Here is a 24139-nt window from a genome sequence, read left to right on the forward strand (position 1 = left end):
CCTGTTTTACCTGTTTTTTCTTTTTTTTGTAATTATATCAAGAGTTTTCAGAATCACATGATACACACAAACTCTTTCACACGCAGTTCTTTTGGAGTGTTTAAAGCGCTTGTTGATATTAGTCAACATGGGAGTCAGATTTTCTGAATGGAGAAGTGGAGTCGTCTTATCTCATTGGTCTGAATGCACTGCAGATGTATGTATAATGGTTGTAGTGTAAGGCAAAAGTCAGTCCATGCCCACTTTATTCTTTTCACAAACAAACAACAAAAAAAAACGTTTGCATGATCCCATGATCCTTAAGAGTCACACATGACTCAACGACATGCACTGTTTATTATATGCAGCATTTAAACAGTGGAATGTGTGCAGGGTCACAGCCAAAGGCAGCAAGGAGTTCTGTAAAGTCCTCAAAGTAAGGCAAAGTGTGATGATCTGATCAGCCAGGTTAGTGACTGAACTGCCTCACCCATTATAGAGGATTGTGGTTGATGAGATAAGCACATTTACTCATGTAGAATGGTGTCATTTCACAAACAAACTGTTATGTCTGTATTTTGATAGAGATTTTTATCTTTTACACAAATCATTGCATTGCCTATGGCCTTGTTCATCTTGATCCCTACTATTCAAGTTTTGCTACAGATTTTCTGTTTGAGGCGAGGACTCTGAACTTTCCACAATCTTTTGGGCAAACATTAGCTGAAAGTGCACCGGCGATGTCGCCATCAGACATTATCTTAAGTTTGTTGGATCAAACATTGCCCAGTTTGAAGACTTTGTTTTTGTACACTTAGTAAATATTTCTTAATCTAGAGGCACTGTGTTGTGCTCACATTGCTTCAGGTTGTCCAAGTTGTCCTTCAGCAGAGCTGGCAGATCCCTAATGGTTTCATAAAGGTTGGTGTATAGCCATATATGGTTATCACCCAATATCTATTAATTGAAAAATGTCTTTACTGACCAGAAGTTCTCATTGTTTCACAAAAGCATGATGCATAAGAGATAAGCTAAGGGAAATTATAATCATTATCTTCCTTTTCTGCTTGTCAGTCAATAGAGATGGTGGCATTGGCTTGTATTTAATCTCTCTTGTCTTTCATCAGCGGCACAGGGAAATAATTACTTTGTTTCGCTTTAATTAGAATGAGTTTTTGGTTGGATGGAACGATTTTCCGCACGCATGCATTTATTACTGCACATTCAGTGCTCGTTGGCATGTATATTCTTGCACGGACACGTGTTACATGACGTACCTGAATGGGTCACTCAGCTCAGACCCTTAAATCCTACAGTTAAAACCGTAAAATACCGGACTGGCATTGCGGCTTGATAAGAATCATATGACCTGTGCAGGCCAGGGCGATCACTTTTCATCTGAATGTTGAACAATTCTTCAGACATGAGGGGAAAAGGTAATGTTCCATCTGCAATTACCTGTGAATGTCTCTCGAGGTGCTTTGCACATTTTGGTAGGGATAGCATTAGGGATAGTCCCAATAGAGGGACTATCATGATGTCTCATTTCAATGCATGTTGAAATTAAAGGTAACTTTTAAATGCCGAATGCAGACTATGATCAATGTCAAATTCAGACGTTATGTTCAAGTTCAATTTTTCGACTGGACCTTGGAACGCAGTTTCGTCTCAGTTTAAGGCACGAGGCGCCAATATTCTTCCAGCCTTTGAACCAGGGCTTCAAGACTTTTCACAGGTGAGCTCAAAGTTATCGGCCTGTAATGGAAGGCCTGCCAGTGTTTATTCTGAGTGGGTATGAGAAATATCTTGACATGGTCAAAGTCATTTCAGCAGGCCCGCTCCGTTTGAAGTGGCATTCTCAGAGCAGTGCAATAGAGAAGCTGATCTTTCTTGTCCTGGTGTTGCAGTTTGCCGTCAATGAGACCAGGTCAGACCGGTGTGCTACATCAGTCGGCATGAGAACACCAAAGAGAAACAACTGTAAGATTCAACAGAGCAATGCCAACCTGAGAATAGGCACGCTATATTGATTTGAAGATTGTACCGACGACTCTGAAGCCTTTGAATAGCATCATACTTGGAAGTGAGACGGCTGCTTGAGATCCTGAATGAAGCATTGCTATCACCTCATCCTTTTTAGCACATAAGAACACTGATACTTTGGTATATATTTCAGAACATCATCTATAGTGTTTGTGTATCATTTCAGCTGGCTTTTATCAGCAATAAGGGTGTTTCCAGTGTCAGTTTCCTCAGTTGAAAAATGAAAACGTTAAGACTGCTCAGTATTGCACAGTGTATAATTAATTATTCACAACTGTCATTGTGTGTATTTAGAGTCATTTGGACTGTAAACAACTATATATAAACTTTGACCCTCAAAAGGGTGGAAGTATGCCTTGGGGAAGTATTGCCTCATAGTGGTTCAACAACGTGCAATTTAACTGAAGCCAGTCATCATCGGAGCAACAGCTGCTCTACTGTGCAGGTTAATGTCAGAACTGTTCAGGTGACTGTGGTTGCACATAGGTCTAGTAGTTTACTACCTTTTTTTTTTTTTCCTCACACAGCCTGCATACTCCTTCGTTTTAAATTTCTAAATGAAAATACTGCCAAACTTCCTCAGTGTTTTGAGTGTACATCTCTCTTGTTCTCTTGTGCTATTTCGAATCTCCATTCTACCTGTGGACTATTGGCAGCTAATCATCCTTTTCCATTTAAAAAAATTGAAAAAAACCCAGTAACTGACAAGTGTTTCAGGTGCCGGTAAAGCTTGAATCATTTAATCATATCCCATGGTTTGCTGGTCACCATGATTTGAACTATTGTACATATTTAATTGTCAGTGGGGGCTTGTGACACAAAGATAAGAACTTTGTAATGTATACTAATAAAACATTTTTTTTCTCTATTTAAGGTCATAGAGTTAGCTTCAGTAGTTTTGATAGTATTAGGCCCTGCTCTGCTGAAACCAGACTGATTTTTCTCTTTAAACAACAGATTCACTGAACATGTCCCCTTTTTGTGTAATGGTTACGAAAACGGCAACATCACAATTAGTTCTTATGAGTCAGAGCTAAATGTTATGTTATTCTAACAGAATGAGTTGGTTTCCTCAGATAAGGTGTGCCATCCCAGGTCCCAACTCGAACGCCATGATTCTCCAACCTCATATTGACTTAAAAACTTATCTTATCTGTGGCCAGCAGGGCCGCCCCTGGCCAAGTGGGGGCCCTAAGCAGGATTTTATTTTGGGGGCCCCCTTCCAATAACATAATAATAATAATAATAATTATCATTATTACTATTATTATTGTATTGACGTTTGGAAGCCATCTCTCTCTCTCTCTACTCTCTACCTGTAAACAACTGCCTGCCGGCCCATCTGACCGCTGATTGGTCAGATGGTGATGCTTCGCGCTTTCGTCTCTTTTTTTTTTCTCTCTCTCCGGCCTCGGGCTGACTTGGTGGCGGTGCTCTACGAGCCTCTCGGCAAAATGCTCGCGCATCCTTTGCGCATTTGCAGATTATGATGATACTTTATTGATCCCGAGGGAAATTCAATTCACTTGCGCAAAATGGGGCCCCCCATGGATCTTGGGGCCCTACGCACAGCGCGTGTTCTGCGTATAGGGAGGGGTGGGCCTGGTGGCCAGACATAAACTCAGAGCACCTGCATTGTAGGTTTTATCTTAATTTGATGTACTACTAATCTGCTTTCATAGTTTACAGCATGAAAAAACAGCACTTAGATTGACACGATGCGTCTCACCGAATCGAGTTATATTTTGTTATTTGCCTGTTTCTCATTTGGAAATATTTAAAGTGGAATACATTTGATCCTGTGTCGCCTTTAAAGAAAGATGAAATTTGAAAATAATTTGTCAAATGGTAAAGATTTGTAAGAATTCTCTCAGATGTGACATCGGGGGGGGGGCTCAGTTGACCAGACAGGCAGTAATGTTGCTGTTAAAGCTAGTTTAAGTAGCAGCAGCTCCATTTCACTGCAGTTTAAAGCGGCGAGCCTCGAGACGTCATTTGGACGGTCCATCTTCGAAAAAGACGAACGGAAAAATGGCGCACCCCTTGCTGAAAGCCGTCTAACTTGTGCACGGTAGAACCTCGGATGAGGGACCTGGTAAGAACAGACAAGTCGTTGAGCACAAAGAGGTTTTAACTGTTAACGCACCTGAATGAGCGGACAGCCTCCCGCAGCTCGGTGCTGCTGAGAAGTTTGCTTCAGTCAAACATAAGGCCCGTGGACCAAAACCGGCCGCAAAAAGCTCCAGTCCAGCCCCAGAAACCACCACACGTGGTTATAAAGTAGAATTGAAAGGATTTCTTTATTACATTTCACTGCATTTTCTCACTTGTATTATCAACTAGTCCTACAATTTATCACGTCACAATGTAGTATTTAGTCGTCCACAATGCATTAGAATGCATAATTTAGCCCCCCCCCCCCCCCCAAAAAAAAAGCTTGGGAGAGCCTGAACTCATAGCTGAAAAAAATGGGTTGTTTATATATACATTCTCTGAGGAGTTAAAATGGCGGTAAAGTTGCACTTTTGACAAAATGTATATGATGTCTGCAATCATTTGAGTGCATTGCGAAATGAAATCTATAATCAATTCTCGGCCAAATGTCCCGGCCCAAGTTTCCACCAAATCAAATTAAACTGGAGCTGCAACCACGTTTAACCTGTAAAGTTTTGATACATGAACATTAACTGTGTCTTATGTTGCATTGAAGAAATATCAGATACAATTTAGGATGGTGAACATTTCATTACACTTTCACCGGCTTTTGTACCTGATTTGAGGTTTCAACCTCCTTTTGGGCAGCTTTTTTTAAGCAGTTTTATGTGGGGGGTGTTAACTAGGATTTCCATTAGAAACCCTCATAATTTTTCTTGTTTGTTGGGCCTTTTTTTTTTTAAAAGGCCTTTAGCCAAAAGCTAAAAATCCCTCTGAAAAGGACTTTGTGTGCATAAATAAAATAAAAACTAGAACAAATGTTTATTTGTAAATAATTTTGTGAATGGTTCAGGTTTGTCGATTGTAGGACTTTATGAATGGGAAAAAAAAGGAAAGGAAAACCCAGCCCTAATGCGCACAGAGAGCGATATGCTGAAAAGTTCTGTTTTCACTGTTGACATGGAGACTGAGCAGGAGCATTTTCAAAAAGTGCTGCTTACTGTGACTCTGAGCAGAGGCGCGTAAACAGACGTCCAAAACGCCACGACAGTTTGCGGTTTTCACTTGAAGATGTTGCATAAATGGGGCGCAAATCTCCTGCACAACTGTAAACGCACCATGATTTGTAATGCAGTGGCATTCTTAATCCAAGAGCATGTGGTATGACTTAGAACACTTTTGATCTGATTCAGGATTAGTTTCCCCCAGCTTTCCCTGGTTTCGTTTCATTTTCAGTTTGATCTCCGTGTCAGACTTCTTGTAATTGAAGATCATTCTTTCAATTGTTTGTTCTATGTCGTCACATTTTTGAAATTTAAATCAGCCAAATGCCCCTTGCGCTCTCTCTCTCTCTCTCTCTCTCTCTGTCTCTGTCTCTGTCTCTGTCTCTGTCTCTGTCTCTGTCTCTGTCTCTGTCTCTGTCTCTGTCTCTGTCTCTGTCTCTGTCTCTGTCTCTGTCTCTGTCTCTCTCTCTCTGTGTATGTATGTATGTATGTATGTATGTATGTATGTATGTATGTATGTATGTATGTATGTATGTATGTATGTATGTATGTATGTATGTATGCATGCAAACTCCACACAGAAAAGCCTGGCCGTCATCTGAACCCATGACCGTCTCGCTGCAATGCGCTAGCGACTGCTACAGCGCAACTAAAATAAATATTACAGGAAAGAGTCCCTGGAAACTTAAATATTTCATATTTAAGTATGTGCCTTCATTACAGAATACTTGGTGGAGCTTTGCCTTCCAGGAGTGTGGCACTGTGGTGTGGCTATTGATGGTAAAGAGGAAATCTGCCAAATCAGAAGAAGTAATCTTCAGTGCAGCACCAGAAAGCATGTCTATCTGCACCCCGAACTGTAGACTATGAGATTTGAAATAGTTTCTATTGTCCTCTTACTAGTTTTTTAATTGAATATTGTATGCTTATTTGTTATCTGCATGCTGCCTATAACTAGGTCCCAAGGCCTTGGTATGTCACAGTCACACATACATACGTATATAGGTGAAGGAACAAGCGTGATTGTCAAATGACGGCTGGATGGTTTGCTGCCTAAAGCACTGTTGTGATACTGATTCCAGAGAGTGAATCCAGCAGAACTTCTCCACCAAAGTGTACATTAATAATACCACCATCGGGTTCAAATGCAGAGTCATACTCTTTCCAGACACAGAATTGTGTCTGAATGTGAAACCTTTGTGAAAAATTAATGTAAAATTGATCCAGCTCTCAGTTTTCTGTTGTGGTGTAACCAGGGCCCTCATGAAGGTACGCTAACTCATGTTTTTTTCTCCTTTATCTTCCTTCAATTTTATTTTTTTTTTAGGGGGTGACTTACCTTGCATTTTGTTTGTTTTGTGCCCCCCCCACAACAGATTTGATTATGGCAAATAAATCTTTTATTTTGGTAACCTAAACTTACGTGCTCTGCATCCACTTTGTTTGCTCTCCTCACATTAGACCAAAGGCATTATACTCATGAAAGTACTCCAAAGAAGAGTTTTTAGATGGCATGAAAAGGCAGGTGGTCAAACAATATTTCAGTTACACGAGAGGCTGCAGTCTTAACAAGCAGGACTGGTTGATAATGGTGAACTGAGCTTGTCTATAACTCTTAATGAGCAAGAGTGGAAGTGATAAAGAAAGCACATTCAGTGCGGAATGGGATGGCAACAAAACATTCTTTCCTACAAATGCTTCCATGAATTATGGACCTATGTCATTAGGTCATGGCTCATTGTTCACATTTTCCTTTTTGTATGTGGCTTGAAGGAATGAAAAGGACTCGGCTATATGTCTTTTATAAGCAGGACTGGAATTGTTTATATGCAGTTTTGCTTTCTCATAGAGTCTAAATTTAAATTCTCACGTGAAGTGTCCGAACCCTAACTAGATGATGTGATAACTTGAATTTCATTAAATATATCTAATTGCTTAGATGATTTAAGATGCAGCTATACTAAAGAAATGTGTGTTCGCACAAGTTCTAGGTTACATCATCAGACATCACATTTGTGAAGGGCAAGTTTGATAAATGACCATCATTCTTTACATTCACTATATTGTGTATACTTTATGTAATGCTGTTAATGTAATGAAGAGGCAACCCATAACGGCCTAAAATGGCCTAAACTATGAAGTAATCATTCATAATAGGCAACTCGCATATCTTCTGAAAGCTTTAGATATGAGAAATCATCTAATTTTTGTGAGATTATTATAAACATATAAAGACTCGAAAGTTTTGTTTTGTTTTTTATGTGTGACCTCTATCTTTCCAAAACACTGTAGATTGCCATGCCTAATCTTGTTTGGAAAAAGATCAACAGCTGCCTAAGATTTTATTTTTTCCCAGGCCAGCTTTGCTTATTAACACAATAGCAGACTAATCAAATGTGAGACAACAATGTGGCTTTAGGCTGGGCTCGAGGAATCTATAAATATCACTGAAGTCATGCTGACTCCTAGAGGCCCCGTGCAGGAGCCTGGATGTTCCAGTTGGAATGGTGATTACTCCTCTGATTCTCACATACATTTTCTTACGCAAAGAAAATATTTTCAGTTGTTGTTGTTTATGTTGTGTTTAGTGGGATTAAGGAATATGGACATTGTGTTGTCGGGTGTAAATGACGTGTGTTAAAGTCAGGCCAAGTGTTGAGGGAGGACAAACATCAGTAGGTGTTGTCTGACACTTTCCCCAGATATTTGTTGTAATTAAATGCTTGCGGGAGGCACTGAGACTCTACGGCCACAATGATGAAGGATATATGAGAATATGCCATCACATTAGTGCAGTCCTTTTGTCCAGGACATGGTTAGCGTCTACTGAATTACAGAGAACCCGATACTAACCGGAAGATGTAAATCGGAACGCATGACGAGTCCAAAGTTCATGTCGTCTTTTGATTGCGAGGACATTGTTTGGTGTTATAATAAAATAGAAATTAAAATTAGGGTTTTGTCATTTACCATTAACAGGCAGTGGCAAAGCACAACTGGTCAGTGCTTGAAATGATGCTGCTCTTAAGTTTATTGAAAGACTTTTAAATGGTTTAGTCTCAAGGAATGTAGAATTGGCAACCGTGACTTATTTAGCCAAGTTCAAAATTGGTTTCTGAGTGAAAGCCCATTTTTGAAGTTGGATGGAGTCTGTGATGTATTATCATTTAACAAATACCTCAAAAGTCTGAAGATCACCGAGACGACAAAACACAGCAAGGTAAATGGAGGTCAAGTCATGGTCCAAGTATGTTGCCAATAAATCTCCTCCTTTTGGATCAGCAGAACCTCATAACTCAGCGTCCTGCCAGTCCAGTGTTTTTGGATTGTACCGCTCCAGTTTTCAGAATCAGATTTTCTTTCACACCCTTTAAGGGTGTGGCCTCATTCCCCTGTTTGATCTGGAGCAGAGTTCTCTTCATGGAAAAACCGTTTTGTTTGGGCGACATGAACACGCCGATGAACTCTGAACTGGAGATAACAAGCAATCTCTAGTCCCCTTGAAATGATTGGTCTCGCTTCGTTCGTAAACGATCTTTTTGGGGGCGGGGGGGGGACATGACGCAAGAGATTGTTGTTAACAAACAACGTTAACTGTGTGAATCAGAAGACGCAGAAAGAAAAAGTTGGAAAATATCTCGCCGGTAGACGTGGAGTAATGAAGAAGATGTAGTGGCGCAGAAGCAGTGAGAAAGGCGCTCATTGATATCTGGTCTGAAGACTATATATCATGGTTGTTTGTGGCTACCCATTAGCCACGAGCTAACTAGCCAAGCCATCACGGGCTAAAGTGGTAGAACTTCCGCTTTCAGTCCAGAGTCAGACCAATCAATGAGGTGACATGCAGGTGATTTGGTCCGGTCTCAAAAGGGACTGTGCCCAGTAAGCTCTGGCACATGCACAGTTGGCGCTCACAGCTCGCGCAGTAACAAAATTTGGGCTGTGTGGTTGACCGCAGAGGGGTCGGAGCGGACCCTAGCTCACAGAGGCAGATGACCATTTTGAAGTCATGCCTACTCTGCGCACACGGAAAGCATGGACGGGCCTTAAGATCACTTGACCTTGATCTACATGCATATTAAACACCCAGGTGATGTTAAGATTACTGGGTTGACACTGATACTGATACTGGCACACTTGTTGGTGAAGCTGGATGTGGGGTTGTGTCCTTGTAAGAAATTATCAACATCACGGAGCAATGCAGAATAATACTGTTGGTGCATTCAGCCCTGCACATCAAGATGATCTCTCGGGCAGTCTGATCTTAATTGGAAAGGATTCAATCAGATTGACAAAAACTTAATGCAAACACAGTTACAGTAATTACAGGAATTACAGTACAGGAAATACCCAATAGATTTGGAAGTTGCCATGGTGATTTGCACTGTTCAGTGTCAGAGGATTAATTTAATTTCTTGGTTCTGTTTTCCCTCCAGGGTTCCAGGTTGGTTTTGTAAAAGAGCAAGCTAACTGTGGGGAGGAGGACCGCCTGGGGCATTGTGTCCCTGGCTCTCAAGGTGGGAGTACTACAACAACAACATGCCATTGGTTACATGAGTCCATCCGGTTGTCGACCGAACTTAGCCTACTGTTTGACAGGTGTTTGTGCAACAGCTGCAAAACAGCAAAATAAACATTTAAACTGCTCTGAAGCTTTTTTGAATGTCTGGCTTGCTTCACTTGGCACTGACCATGCTAAAGTGAATTGATTCAACATGTTCAAGCAATTTCACCTTTGGGACTTAAAGAATGAACTTGCTGCAGACAGTATTTGAACCTTTTGTGGACTCTAACCAGTCACTCATCAAGTTGCTCCAGAAGAGACATTGTTGGAGTGAGTAGTGTATCTTCTGGTCTAAATTCACATGGAACTAATGTGGAGCTCGAGCCATAAACACTTATCTACCCTGTGAGTCACAAAGCCGACAAAGCCATAGCATTGACCTCATGACTGGCAGGTTATAACCCTCTTATCTGAAAAACTACGTAACCATTTTGGTTTCAATAACTCTGTGAGCTTCATGGTTTTGTTGGGGTTATGTGTCTGTTGTTATCTCAAATTCATTATTTCAGGACTGAAAACCTTATAAATGATGCACTGGTATCGGCATTTCCCCAGTGTTGAATGCCTGCCAGGGCGACTGCCATTGTAAAATACTAGGAAGGGCTTGGTCCTAAGCAAAATATCCCACAGTATGCCAGAGAAAAAGTCCACCTGGGTGGAGCTGGCAGATAAGATTTGAATGTGGAGGGGGTAGTGACACACAATTGTGGTGGTGTTGGGTAAATGGAGGCAGCAGAAAGGCGGCCCACTGGGCACAATGCCCTAAAATGCTATGCCAGTATTTTTCTTTGCAATAACTGGAGTCAAGGCACTGCACCTCTCACTGCTACCATCTTGTAGGTTTTGTATTTATTTTACTTTTATGTGAGCTTTTTGTGTCCTCTAAATTGAAGTACTACAATTTTAAGTCCAAGTATTTGTCTTTTTCCTTTTGCACTGCGTCATTTACTGAGCTTTTAAAGAAAACGCGTTCCTCAGTTGACTTGAATGTCACATATGATGCGGTTTTTCAACAATTTCACATGTGCCAGAGGTCCAACAACATTGTATTCAAAGTGTATTCCCAATATCCAGCCTTAGTCCTTAGTTCAGTCAGTCTAAAAGTCCTTGTAGTGAGCCATAAAGAGAACAGGCTGTTTCTGTATCTTTTTAAATGCTTATGAACTCTGTTCTATGTACTATGAGCTCTGTTCACGCCAACTCCGTGTCTGTTTCCTGCTAGCGTTTGCGAGGAGACCCTTCCCTGTACGAGGGTCAAAGAGAGTATCCACTCTCAGAGGGAGTGATTATTTCGTCAGTTGACGTCACGAGGGGAAAATCTCTGAATCGTCTGTATGACCACACATTTGCTAACAGTTGGAGCAAAGCAAGTGAGGGAGATGACAGACCTTCACGTCTGGGGCCTCATGCGCAGGCTATGACACATATTACTGTTAGAAAACCAGTATAAAGTTAGCAAAAGGTGAATCTGTATGTACAAACATGGTGCAATATACCAGTATTTCTGTCAATCCCATATGTACATAATTGATAAGTTTCAATCGGCTGCGCTTGAACTAAGTAGCCGAACCTGCAACGATGCAGCATTTTGATCTAATCCATGGTTTGTTTCATACTTGGTTTTTGAACTTTTGTTGTGGTTCAAAGCTCGACAAGAAACATATGGATGAACATTTCTGCATGTCCTCTAAGAACTGTTGCTTTGTATTATATTTTCTACGATTGTGTGTTTTTGACTGCCGTCACTGACGTTGATGTCACAACATTTCACTGCTGCTAACACTGTTTTCACATTGCTAGAGTGACAATAAAGGACTTCTATTCAAGCTTATGAACTTGACAAGAGTTATAATAACAACCTAAGATGTTTACAAGTTCTTGATGTGTAGCACTTAAATCTGCTAATCTCTCAACTATCTAGGAATACAATAAGCAAACATTTTATTTGTGACTTATCTTCATTGTCTAAATATAGACGTACCGATAAAGATGTACCATGTGTTGTCTTACTTTGTGGGAAAAAAATAGTAAGAAGTAGTGCGTGCTTTGTAAACCTAATGTTACTGTTATTCAAGAGATACTTCAAATTAAGTCACCTGTTCCAATTTTTTTTTAGTTTTTGATAAAATTAACTACACAGATTCAAAATTGACTAGTCTTTGGGGATTACTGATAGAAAGACGCAAGGATCAGTTTGATATGAAGTAAGACATACTGTACATCTGATGACTCGGTCAGTCTGTCAGTGGATGCGTTGATCTTCTTAAGTGATAATCTCAGGTTTTTTTCAGGTCAAGCAACTGTCGTGGAAGTTTAATTGGAGCACTTCCCTTGTGCTCCAGTGACTATTTGACCTCGTAGCGTTCCTGTACTTAGTGACTGCAGATAAGATTTTAATTTCAACAAAATAATGCAAAGATATTGTCGTGGTGGTGTTTGTGTTTATCTTATAATCTTTTTATAACAAGTTGTTGTCATACCTTAGTTTTTTCCTGCTCACTTGGAGCCTCTTCAATGTAATTTATTGACAAGTGTCACTGCTACTAGACAATAAGTCTTTCTACATCTTTTAGTGCCTTTAACTCGGTCTCTAACTGGCGGGTAGATCTTTATTGCCGTCACATAGTTTCAAATGTATACTGAGTGTTCCATTGCTTTACTTAGAGGGCCAGTTCAGGACATGCTGGCTGTGTTGTAGTTGCTCGATTCCAACTCTTGAATATCTGCAAGGTAGGATTTTAAAGCTATGTAGATGGTGCACCAGTATTATGGACCATTCAAAAGTGTTTACCCACATTGCACATTAATTAACCGTATCGAGGTATCAACAAAGGGTTTATTAATAGACTGGTTGGTTGTATCATAGAGTTTATGGTACTAAGTTTTTTTTTTATTGCGCGCGTGTGTGTGTGTGCGCGTGTGCTATCTATGAATACGGGCCAGCCAAAGCAACTGGTTCACCTGTTTGTATCGGCACAGATTGAGACCTTTTTCTTCTCAGTGACTCTGTTAGAAGTGAAGTTTCTCCACACAATTCACACTGACATTTGGTGTTTTGTGCTTGCAGTGACTAAGGAAGGGGCTTGGCAAACTGTTCTGCAGCATGGAGAAGGAAGACCATAAAATCCTCAACAAAGGGGAAGAGGAGGAGATGGTATGTCTTATTTCTAAGTCGCAACTCTTCTTAAAAAAAAAAAAAAAAAGTGAGGTTTTTAGATTCAGCCAGTGACTGTTTGCGTCTTCCACCATGAAGGAGCTGCTGGGCTACCGTCTGTGTCGTTGGCGGCTGGCCCTCGTGGGCCTCGGGGTGGTGTGTACAGGGGGCTTCCTCCTCCTGCTGCTCTATTGGATGCCAGAATGGTGCGTCAAGTCCACCTGCACTCGCACAACAGCCCGAGATGCTGAAGTGGTGTTGATGCGCTCCACGGTAGGTCGCGAGTCCAGATGCGGCAATTCATCGTTTTTATTATTCAACAGAAAATCCAGTGTCGATTGTGCCTGTTAGCTCATGTATTTGCACAACGTTTAGTAGAACAGCGGTGTCGGGATATGAGACCCCCCCCCCCCCCTCAGAGTGCGTGAACTACACTTTGTGCCTGCAGCATGCTTTCTCTCACACCATCTTTAAATTTTTGGTAGAATGCTGGCTGCATTGTGGCTTGCTGGTTAGAGATCTCTCATACCAATATTGTTATGCGTTACATTAGCCCTGACATTCGGTGTGGAATTTGCAGGATCTCCCCATACGTGTGGATCCCTCAGAGACAAAGACAATAGAAAGACAAAGACATACAGATGTAACTGGTATCATCTATAGATGACTACATTGATGATAGGATGGTTGAATTCTAGCTTTTATTTTGTTTACTTTTACGTGACGAGATGTAAATTACACTACCGGTACTTCTTTTCATGTCATGCGAGTTAAATGCTTGAATTCATTTCAGTCTATACCTGTTGTAACACCTATGCTGACTGCTTTCCAATAAACCTTATTTCATACTTTGTCCGAATTACACTTACAATAATTTCAGTATAAACAAGTACCCTTATTTCTTTTTGTTATTGTTGCCTTACAAAAATTTCAAAGAACAATATCTTGCCTGGAAAAGCATCCACATGACCTATAGGTTTTTCCTTTTAGTGCAAATTCAAAGTTCTTTGGCAGCCCTGAGAGTACTCCAATGCACACTTTGAAAACCTCTATTATCAACTAAATAATAACCAAATAGTACAATTTGAAGGTTTTTCAAAGAAGATAAATGTTACATGTAAACTAATTAAAATCTAGATGTTAAAAGTCATGTTGATTTTATTTATTTATTTTAAATTAGAAATCAGAAAAGTCACTTAACGGGTATATGCTCAATCTTATGTTTCATGAAAACTGCACATGAATAAAAATGTAGTGTAGTAGTAGCACACTACATATGTGTAATACATTGTTACATTAAGACTGGCTGATTCCTACATACAGTCATATACTCATGAGTGCTCAATGAAATTGCCATGTTGACTTACAATGTGTTTATTACAGTGATGTTGGATTATATGAAGGCTTGATTTATGCGAGATATTCAGATTTAGTTGGGATTTATTGTAAGGTTTAAGTTGGTACCATGTGTACGGGGACATGGAAATGGTTCCCTATCAACTCTTTATATTCTTTCTGTATGAAACAACTAAATCTGTGTTAAATTCAATAAGTGATGTTGGATTTCTTACTGTCGTGTGCCTTAACATTGACTGTGTTGTCCAGGATGAGTTCCGGCGCTGGTTCCTGGCCAGGGTGCGAGTGATGTTGGCCCCTGGGAGCAACCCCTTCCACAGCCTGGAGACCCAGACCACCTCCCCCTCCTCTCCGACCTGCCCCTTCTCCTCCCCTACCTCCCCCCAGCTGGCCAATGGGCACAGCCCTCACCCCTCCGATGGCAGCCCCGCTCAGGAGCTCATTAGAAGATTTAACGAATACCAGCCCAAACAGGTTGGTACAAAGTTTGCACAAGATATTAGACGACATGACGATCTCATGAACGCATCGAGCAATCAGTGGTGGACAGCTGCCAGTTAGTAAAAAGGTTTCAGTGTTTTAATTGTATATTATTCAGCCATGATTATATATGTACCATAAATCACAAATTAAGCAAATTTTTTATTAAACTGAACTGTCTTATCACTTTTCTGAGACATGGGTTCTTGCTTTGTCGTTTAAATGATTTTGTAAGTGAAAAAACATTTTAAAGTCTTAAATGTGCCCTTTTGCTGTTTCCCACAGATTCGCTATTTTACCTTCCATAGCACAAAGTATTATTGGAACGACGAGTTGCAGAACTTTGACGTTTTAAAGTAAGTACTCTTTACAATTTACCAGATGCTTTGTGAACCTTTTCCTTTTCTTACAACATGAAACAAACGTTAACATCAATGGGTTTCCGACTAATGGAGCTCATATTATACGAACAAAAACAATGAAACACGAGTTCACATTTATAACTGTTATGAAGATTAAAATTTTCCTTGTTTAGAAAATACTATTTTCTCGTCTCCCATAGGAGATCTGAAATGAGACTGACATCTGCCTCTCAACAACATGGTCACAAAAAAAACAAAAGCAGTATACAGTAGCTCTTTCTTGTTGAACAGATGAAGAGACCTGATTACTGTACAAAAGTGACCGTCACAACAAATTCTGACGGCCTCTGTGTTCACTTGCTAACTTGTGTGCTATATTCCTTCTTACTATCTTACTAGTTTATATTGAATTAAACAAACCCTTACCCTTCCGAGAAAATGTTTTTCCGACACGAAGGCATACTTTCAACAAAGCAATGTGTGTCAACCTTTGAACTTTTGCAGCGGCCTGGAGGATCTGCAGGTGAGCTGCTCGACCCTCCACTCGGAGCACAGTGACGGCCTGACCAGGAGCCAGCAGGAGTACAGGTAACGTGTGTGACGCACGCCAGTGGCTTTATAAGTTGGTGTCGAAGAAGCGACACCGTTCTTCAGGTTAGATTTTTTTTTTTAAATGTTATTTGTAGTGTAACAGCAGCTTGTAGGACATTAACATGGTGAGGAGGGTTGTGACAAAAAATGTTAACTTTTAAAACATTTTATTGGAGGTGATTTTTGACATCAGTTGGAGAGACGTGGAAGGGCATATTTTCAATCCAATTGATTGGGAAAAAAAATCAGATTGCCTTCTTGCAATATATATATATATATATATATATATATATATATACACACACACACACACATGGGAGATACACAATATTGGATATGTGCCAATATGCTCAAATTTTTAAAACAAATTATTGCTGATATCGATATCATCCCACCATTTAATACTGCAAATATTAAATCACAATTAAGTTTTGATACTTTTGTCAACCTGGTGATGGGCTGTTGTTTTTTAGCAGCTCCCAGAACTAAAAAAAGAAAACTAATTCAACTTGCCTGTAAACCACATTTTATTTGTTGTAATATTTTTAAAGACAATACTGTATACTCTTCATTATTTTCAGAATGTTTTTGAAAACGACTTGATGTGAAATGTATTGTAAATCATTTCTAGTCGCAGGAGTAATGAAACTTTTTCACCCTGGAGAACTTAAAATAGTTCCCATACCTAAATGAATAAATCTGAATTTGTGGGCTGCAGGTAAATCACAGACTCCTGCATTAACTTGATCCCATGTGGTTATTCAATGCTTAAAAATATAAATATGAACCCAAAACTAAGCTCAGATTGTTGTACACGTTTATCTGAGCTCCACGCAGAGACATGTTGATGATGCACAAACAAACTAAACAAAAGTTCCTTTCAAGTCCAAGTGAAAAAAATACATTCCCAGTCTTACAAATGCATAAAGAGATGCAGATTTTTCTGTATGAAAATAAGGATATCTACCTTTTCATTCTTCTTTTTTTTTTAATTTTCTTTTTATTGAACTTCATAACAAATATTCTTCAAACAACTAGTACACAATGATATATATATATATATTTATTTATTTTTTAATCGGTCTTTTCATGACCTATGCCAGTGCTTCTCAAATGGTGGGGCGAGCCCCCCTGGGGGGGCGTGGTGGGGTGTCAGGGGGGGCGTGAGGCAGGCGCAACTTTCAGTATTAGTGTCTTTATTCATGCTTGAACGATAAAAAAAGGTCCTCCAGCTCATTTTATTAATTTATTTTGATAATCAGGCGATTGTATGCAGAATGCTGGTGCCAGCAACTCATACAGTGGTTTATACAGATAAATAAATAAATATTATCAGGTTCTCAATGGTAGTACAATTCGGGGGGGGGGGGGGGGGGGGGGCTGAACATTTTTTTGTCCTCTAGGGGGGGGCGTGACAGAAAATAATTGAGAACCACTGACCAAGGTCGTCAAACACTGTTTGGTTCAGGGGCCACATTGAGTCCAATTTCATCTTGAGATGGGTGATAATAGTGCCATAATAATAAAAAAATGTCAATTGTTCTGGCAGAGTATAGTAGTACAGTATACTACTGGGATCTCACTCCTCACACGACTGATGTTGAGCATTCAGTCAACTGAGACTCTTCACAGAACAGGCATGCTGGATTTTTCCCTCTTTTTTTTTTTTTTTTTTTTTACATTGATGGCCTCGCGTGCTCCTCACGCTGGTTTCATGCCGATACTGATGTAGAATTTTTTTTCTTGTGTTTGTCAGTAGATACCAATGTTGTGCCGATATCATCGTGCATCCATAATAAACACGCATAAAGAATACGGTTTTAGCAACAATAGTTATTTGGACTGCAAGTTAACCACAGCAAAGGACATCTTGTGAAATTAATGTTCTTCTTTGAGGTCGACTGAATTTGTATTAGTTTCGACAATGTTAGTACTTTTGTCTGTTTCGTCTGAACTTCAACAAAAAAAGGAAAACATCAGTACAGTGAACGTGTGCTAGGTTTTCAATTAGATCCAGTATATACCCAGATACTGTTGGGTATGTTGCTTTGCAGCCCTATAATGTGACTGTGTGTTTCTGTTTGTGTGTCTTTGTGATTAGATTCTGAAAATCTGGTCCAGAACATTGTAATTTATTTTTTTTTCCACATCTTATCAGGAGACTGTTCTTTGGAGTGAATGAAATTGCAGTGAAAGTGCCTTCTGTTTTCAAGCTGCTTATCAAAGAGGTAAGGCCCAGAATACATGAACAAATTCAACTGACTTTAGAGAAACAAGTTGTCACTTTTGCATGTTTCACTACGCGTTTGCAAATAAAACAATAAAAATAATCTTAATTTTGGCAAGTTAGGTGATTAACACATTTCCAATTTAATACCATTGAAACATTATTGGCTCCTTATATTTGGATAATATATTCTTTATTTTTGAGTCCTCTATAATGCAAATTCACAATATATGAGATTTTGATACTTTGGTTCAACTACATTTAAACATAGAGATGATAAAAGTCATAATCAGTCAAGTCAAACTATTTGATTACCGTATTTTCCGCCCTATAAGGCGCACCTAAATACCTCAAATTTTCTCAAAAGCTGCCAGTGCGCCTTATAACCCGGTGCGCCTTATATATGGAAGAATTGCTCTACTCGAGACTGCTATTTGACAGCTGAACAACCAGAAGCTTTTATTTTGACAACTCTTAACTTCGCAACCGGATCTTCAGAGCGGACGACACTCCACACAACACCTTCCTCACTCATGGTTGCAAACCAACATTCTAACAAACCAAAATAAACTAGATGAAATAATTACTCCCTAAACTGGGGAACAAAAACACAGCATAAACACAATCAACACAACACCAAGCCCAACAACGACCCACAATAACCTCCAACAACACAAAACATGAATTCCCATCATGCCTTGCATCCTGAGCTCCTCAGTGCAGCCGATAGCTGCAATGAATTATGGGAGTTTCTGTTTGTGGTGTTTTAAATGCAATTATTGGGGGTTATATTTGGTTTGTGGTGTCTGTAATAATTGTGTTGTGTTGTGTTTTTGTTGCTTAGTTCATGTAGTTTAGTTTATTACCGGTAGTTGTAAGTTGTCAACCAGCAGTGAAGAAGGTTTTGTGTGTAGTGTCCTCCTGGCATAGGCTGCAGGTACGACTATCAAAATAAAGTGCGTGCACCTCTCTGAGTGTTAGAATCAGTGGAAAATGTAACCTAATGGCTTTGACCTGTAAAGGTTGCTGACCACTGGTCTATTCCATGCACCTTATAATGCGGTGCGCCTTATATATGAACAAAGTTGTAAATTATGTCAATCAATGTAGGTGCGCCTTATAATCTGGTGCGCCTTATAGTGCGGAAAATATGGTACATTGTATTTGTATGCAATGTGATCAAATAGTTTGACTTGACTGATTATTATCAAAATAATTCATGTTTAAAGCAGTTATTAGATTTATACATGGAGAAAATAACTACTATCATCTATAAAAATGTGTTAAAATTAAAGATTGTTCACATTATTTGACAAGACATCTGCCACAATTACATTTTGATCCGTTTTTCCACAGAGATTTGAAACTTTTCCCATTGATGTAAATATCAATTAGATTAAGCTTTGTGGCATATTTCTGTAATATTTCATTAAAAGTATAGATTTGGGGAACTGGTAGGCTTGAATAATCCAGGATTTCAGTTCTATCAGGTGACCATGCCAAAAGACTTCCCATCTTTTTATTCAGTTTGATTCACTTTCGCACTTTACTTTGGGGGGAAAAAACCCAAACAAACAAAAAACATTGGCATGAAAAGGTGACACAGCTTTTGCCCCAAAGAAACGCCGACTCGGCAGAGATAAAACAAAGTATACAAATCAATTAACCCAGCGGGGATGTTTGTATTTGACAAAAACATTCAGATTTCTCTTATGCCTCAGACTTAAAGTGTACATAGAAATACTTTTGTAGACGTGTTGCATCCTAATACCATAATAAAGATAAATAACCACAAATCTTGTGAAAACAATCTGGGAAATCTTTGTGATTAGCTTATTTTTTTAATGTTTTTACTCGAGCAGACGCTTGTTTTTAGCTCCTGCATTTGTCACACCACCTCCTCACTCTCTCTTCTCTTGCAGGTCCTCAACCCTTTCTACATCTTCCAGCTCTTCAGTGTGATCCTGTGGAGTGCCGATGAGTATTACTACTATGCTGTGGCCATTGTTTTCATGTCGGTCATATCCATAGCTACCTCTCTGTACACCATCAAAAAGGTGAGATTTACCGAGTTCAGCTATTGTTATTGAAGCCACTTTCATTCATGAAGCCTCACCAGTCTAAATCAAACGGATAGAGAAGTGAAATAAGTTTACACTTTAATGCTTTTATTGAAGTCTTAATCTGCCTTTTGAGATTGGTGAAGAGAAGCTTAAAAATTAATATCTTGATTTATGAAGGAGGGATTCAAGTTTTATTTCCACAATTGGGAACAATATAATAAATGTACGCAAGTCCAACTCCATAGAATATGTTTGATCTGCTTAACATCCATCAACCACACAGGTATTTCAAAATCAAGGTCATGGGACGACTGATCCTGGACAGAAGGGCCGCCATTCACACTCACACATGTTAGGAAAAGTTACTGATTGGAACTCCCTGGAGAAAGCATCATAAACACAAGGAACTCCTCAGAAAACACTCCCCATGCCTTACTCAGGCTAGATATTCTCAGTGAAGTGCAGGTGTTAACCACTCTATCACTGGAGAGCCTTGCTGTCCTATTTCTTAGAATATAATATGCTTACATTGACGTTTCTGTCGTTGGTATTTTGTACTTGTGTATTTAAAGAGCTCAGTGTAAAAAAAAAAAAAAAATCAGAGGATGAGAATCGGGTGCATTTTGTGTTTATTTTTTGTCCTTTTACATCAAATGTAAAAGTGCCACACAGGAATGTTCATGTATTGCACGCTTCACAATTGGTTGAGATAGACCCACTTGTTACCAGTCACACATATTTCAGGTTTTTCAGGCAAACGTGAAAAGGCCAGCCGCCCCTGGCGTCACAGATCAATAACTCAAATGAAGAAAAAAAAAAAAAAAACGAAAGTGAAAATGGAAAAGCTTTCAGTGTTTTAGTCCTGGTTTTCTTCCTTCTCTTTCCCCAGCAATACGTCATGCTTCACGACATGGTGGCAGCTCACAGTATTGTTCGTGTGTCTGTTTGCCGAGCCAATAATGGTTTGTCTTTTTTTTTCCCCTCCCACCTTCACTTTCTTTCACACACAGTCTCTGTCGTAACATTACAGCATGCTTTTTAATGTTCACTTTGCTGCTTCTGTGCAGAGTGCTTTCTTCACCAAACCTAGCATAATCTGTTCTGGGCCAGACTAAATGTCACTGCCACCCTCCTTTGGCTGTCCTCCAGGTGGCAGCTCCAGCAGGACACTGCAGAGTTTGGGACAGAGAGTGTAAACCAGACAGTTTGTGTAGCACATGCAAACATTTGAAAGCATTGCTTCATCGTGGCTTTTTTTCTAACAGAGCTGCACATAGCTTCTGTATGTCTGCTTAACTTCTACACAGATGCTGTCACTTGTTGCATCAAGTGTCTTTTCAGATGTAGGCAAATACAATTATTTCCAAATGTTTTTCAAGCAAGAAAAAAGAAAATCAAGGTGAATCAAAAATTGTTCAAACCCCACTTCAAAATACATTTATGCATTTATTTTGTGCACTGGCCACTGTATGTGATGCCTCAGCATTTACCCCGCTGCCTCAAGAGGCATGAGTAATGAGCGATGTGCTGAACAAGACAGAATCCCTGAAACACAAGATAACTCCTTTGTCAACCCTCCTCCCCCTCCATCTGCTGGAGGTGGCTCAAGCACACTTCAACTATTTTTCTTTTTTACATTTATCTTTAATAGTTTGTTTTATTCCTGATGATTTCTTCTAACACAGTCTCCCCTCGCTTGATTGCTCTCTCATCCTGACAGATATCGAAGAGATTATGTCCACTGATCTGGTGCCCGGCGATTTGATAGTCATCCCCAGCAACGGGACCATCATGCCATGTGACGCTGTGCTGGTCAGTGGCACATGCATCGTCAATGAAAGCATGCTCACAGGTTGGAGAATAACTCTCTGAATTCTGATATTGATCATTACTGCAGACAGCCCAGTGTTTCTCTGACATACTGCCTCTGCTTTTGTTATTGTGTCTGCCCTTCATCAGGGGAGAGTGTTCCCGTGACAAAAACCAACCTTCCGAACCCGGGACCAGGGGACAGGTGGGAAGAGGAGGAGGGTGGCGCCTACAACACAGAGGAGCACAAGAGACACACTCTCTTCTGTGGCACCAACGTCATCCAGACACGTTTCTACACAGGCGAACTAGTCAAGGCTGTGGTCGTCCGCACAGGTGAGTCTTCATGGAGAAATTCAACATTTTTCTTTTCTCAGCATGCTTTTATATTTTAGAGTACGCAATGAATTTTACCACAATTTAAGGGGGGGGGTCCATTCTCTGAAGATGTAAAACACTTGAAAATGCAGATGATTAATATGCTTTTAGAGGGAGAGACAATAATTTCCAGAAGCTGAAGCTCTACCACTCCACCCACGCACTTCATTAAGTGTTCTTGTACCACCCAATGGGATCTATCGCAAAGGCTAATAATGATGGCATAGTAATAATATTCGATTTTCTCTGAGATTGTCTGCCATACAGTCTTCATTTAGTTAATCTCTCAAACAGTTGAGATAAACAGTCCATTAACAAAAGAAAAGAGTCTCCTCACATAGTCTGAGCTACAGACTCTCTGAGGAGACGGAGCACAAGAGATTAGAAAACTATTGTGCGATAAAATAAATGCGCTGCAGTCTTTTTTTTTTTTTTTCCCGGCTTTTGACGTGCTTGTCTTAAAGGATAGTCTTACGTTCCCTAATGGACATAGTTTGGCAGCTGAGCTCACAGGCAGCCCAGTGGTCAGCAACTTCTTGTTCCAAGTCTTTAACAAGAGTGCGGGTCTGGATTAGAGGCATGTGGCAAACCTGCCAAAAAAAACATATACAATCCAGTGGCCACATAACGGCAGGATGAAAGGATCATTTAACATTTTTTTTTAGTCTGACTTCATGGTCTTCCTTCAGGTTTCAGCACAGCCAAAGGCCAGCTGGTCCGCTCCATCCTTTACCCCAAACCCACCGACTTCAAGCTGTACCGTGATGCCTACCTCTTCTTGCTGTGTTTGGTGGCTGTTGCTGGAATCGGCTTTGTATACTCCATCATCCTCAGTGTCATAAACAAGGTAACTGGAGAAGTGACATTGTTATGCTTGAGAAGGACAGAAAGTGGATTCTGAGGTGGCGTTAAATAACAATATTCACTTGGCCTAGCAATCGTTTTACAATCCAAACAAATGTTGTATGTGGTAAATATTTTCTGAACTTAAATGCTCGTGAAATGTGTTCTCCTTCAAGCACAACTTCACCGTTGCTCCCACACTTAATATCTGTAAACAGCCTGGAAGCTAAATAGTTTAATGGTCTCATTCCCTGACCTTTGATCAGCTCAGTGGCCAAGGCTTAAAATGGTAGATTTATTCTTGTTATTGCTGTTGTTGCACGACACCAAATACACTCCACCTAAAGAAGCAAAGTTGTGTCGTTGCATTTTTCAACTCCAGTTTTTCTTTTCAAATGTATAACTGTTTAGCACAAAGAAAGCTTTTGTTGAAAGGTCCAAAGCAGTATTTAAAGCAGTTTTTGTGAGTGCTGCCAGCCATTGTGGCTTAAAGGGAAAATGGTTTTCTTCCCTTGCACCACCCACACGCAACGGTTTTCCAACAGCAGACAACTCTACCATCTTAGATGTATGTGTGCTGGAGAGTATATAAACTGTAAGTTACATTACATATCAGCTTTCTTTCTTTTAGAAGCACCAGACCCAGAGAGCCAACCAGAGTGGATCAATATTTGTTTTCTAGTCACATGAAGAAACAAAACTTCTCTCAGGAATCAGTTTTGCGATGTCTTGCGCAAGCCTGAAAAGTGTTTACCCCGCTCGTGTTGTGGTATTCCACACGTTTGATTCTACAATGACGGTTTTACCAGAACTTCCAGCAAATCCCAGACGGGATTAGACGGGATCACTACGAGTGTAGGAATACCAGTTTATAGCTTGAGAGCCAAAGTCATTATCAATCATTCAAATGCTTGATCATTTTGTTTCTGCCTGCCAGGTGCCAGCTAAGACCATTATTATTGAATCCCTCGACATCATTACCATCACTGTGCCACCAGCACTGCCAGCCGCCATGACAGCTGGCATTGTCTATGCCCAACGCCGCCTGAAAAATATTGGCATTTTCTGCATCAGCCCCCAGAGGATCAATATCTGTGGACAAATCAATCTGGTCTGCTTTGATAAAGTGAGT

The 24139-nt window shown here is 40.0% G+C and overlaps 1 protein-coding gene across 2 annotated transcripts in view; it reads left to right on the top strand.

Annotated features, from left to right (window-relative positions):
• atp13a3 (ATPase 13A3) overlaps positions 1 to 24139 on the top strand; it is a 41513-nt gene that overhangs the window by 942 nt on the left and 16432 nt on the right. Inside the window, exons 1-13 of one of the 2 annotated variants that reach the window (XM_080505940.1) lie at positions 9616 to 9697; positions 12812 to 12898; positions 12998 to 13171; positions 14504 to 14728; positions 15020 to 15090; positions 15601 to 15684; positions 17846 to 17915; positions 19837 to 19971; positions 20867 to 20939; positions 21698 to 21829; positions 21937 to 22122; positions 22854 to 23011; positions 23945 to 24133. In XM_080505940.1, the coding sequence (XP_080362066.1) occupies positions 12848 to 12898; positions 12998 to 13171; positions 14504 to 14728; positions 15020 to 15090; positions 15601 to 15684; positions 17846 to 17915; positions 19837 to 19971; positions 20867 to 20939; positions 21698 to 21829; positions 21937 to 22122; positions 22854 to 23011; positions 23945 to 24133 (1548 nt within the window). In that variant the 5' untranslated portion in view covers positions 9616 to 9697; positions 12812 to 12847. Of the gene's footprint in view, positions 1 to 9615; positions 9698 to 12811; positions 12899 to 12997; positions 13172 to 14503; positions 14729 to 15019; positions 15091 to 15600; positions 15685 to 17845; positions 17916 to 19836; positions 19972 to 20866; positions 20940 to 21697; positions 21830 to 21936; positions 22123 to 22853; positions 23012 to 23944; positions 24134 to 24139 lie in introns of those variants that run through there. The other variant, XM_080505939.1, reaches the window with a different exon arrangement.

The sequence above is a fragment of the Blennius ocellaris genome, assembly GCF_963422515.1.
Source record: "Blennius ocellaris genome assembly, chromosome: 12".
Lineage (NCBI taxonomy): Eukaryota > Metazoa > Chordata > Actinopteri > Blenniiformes > Blenniidae > Blennius > Blennius ocellaris.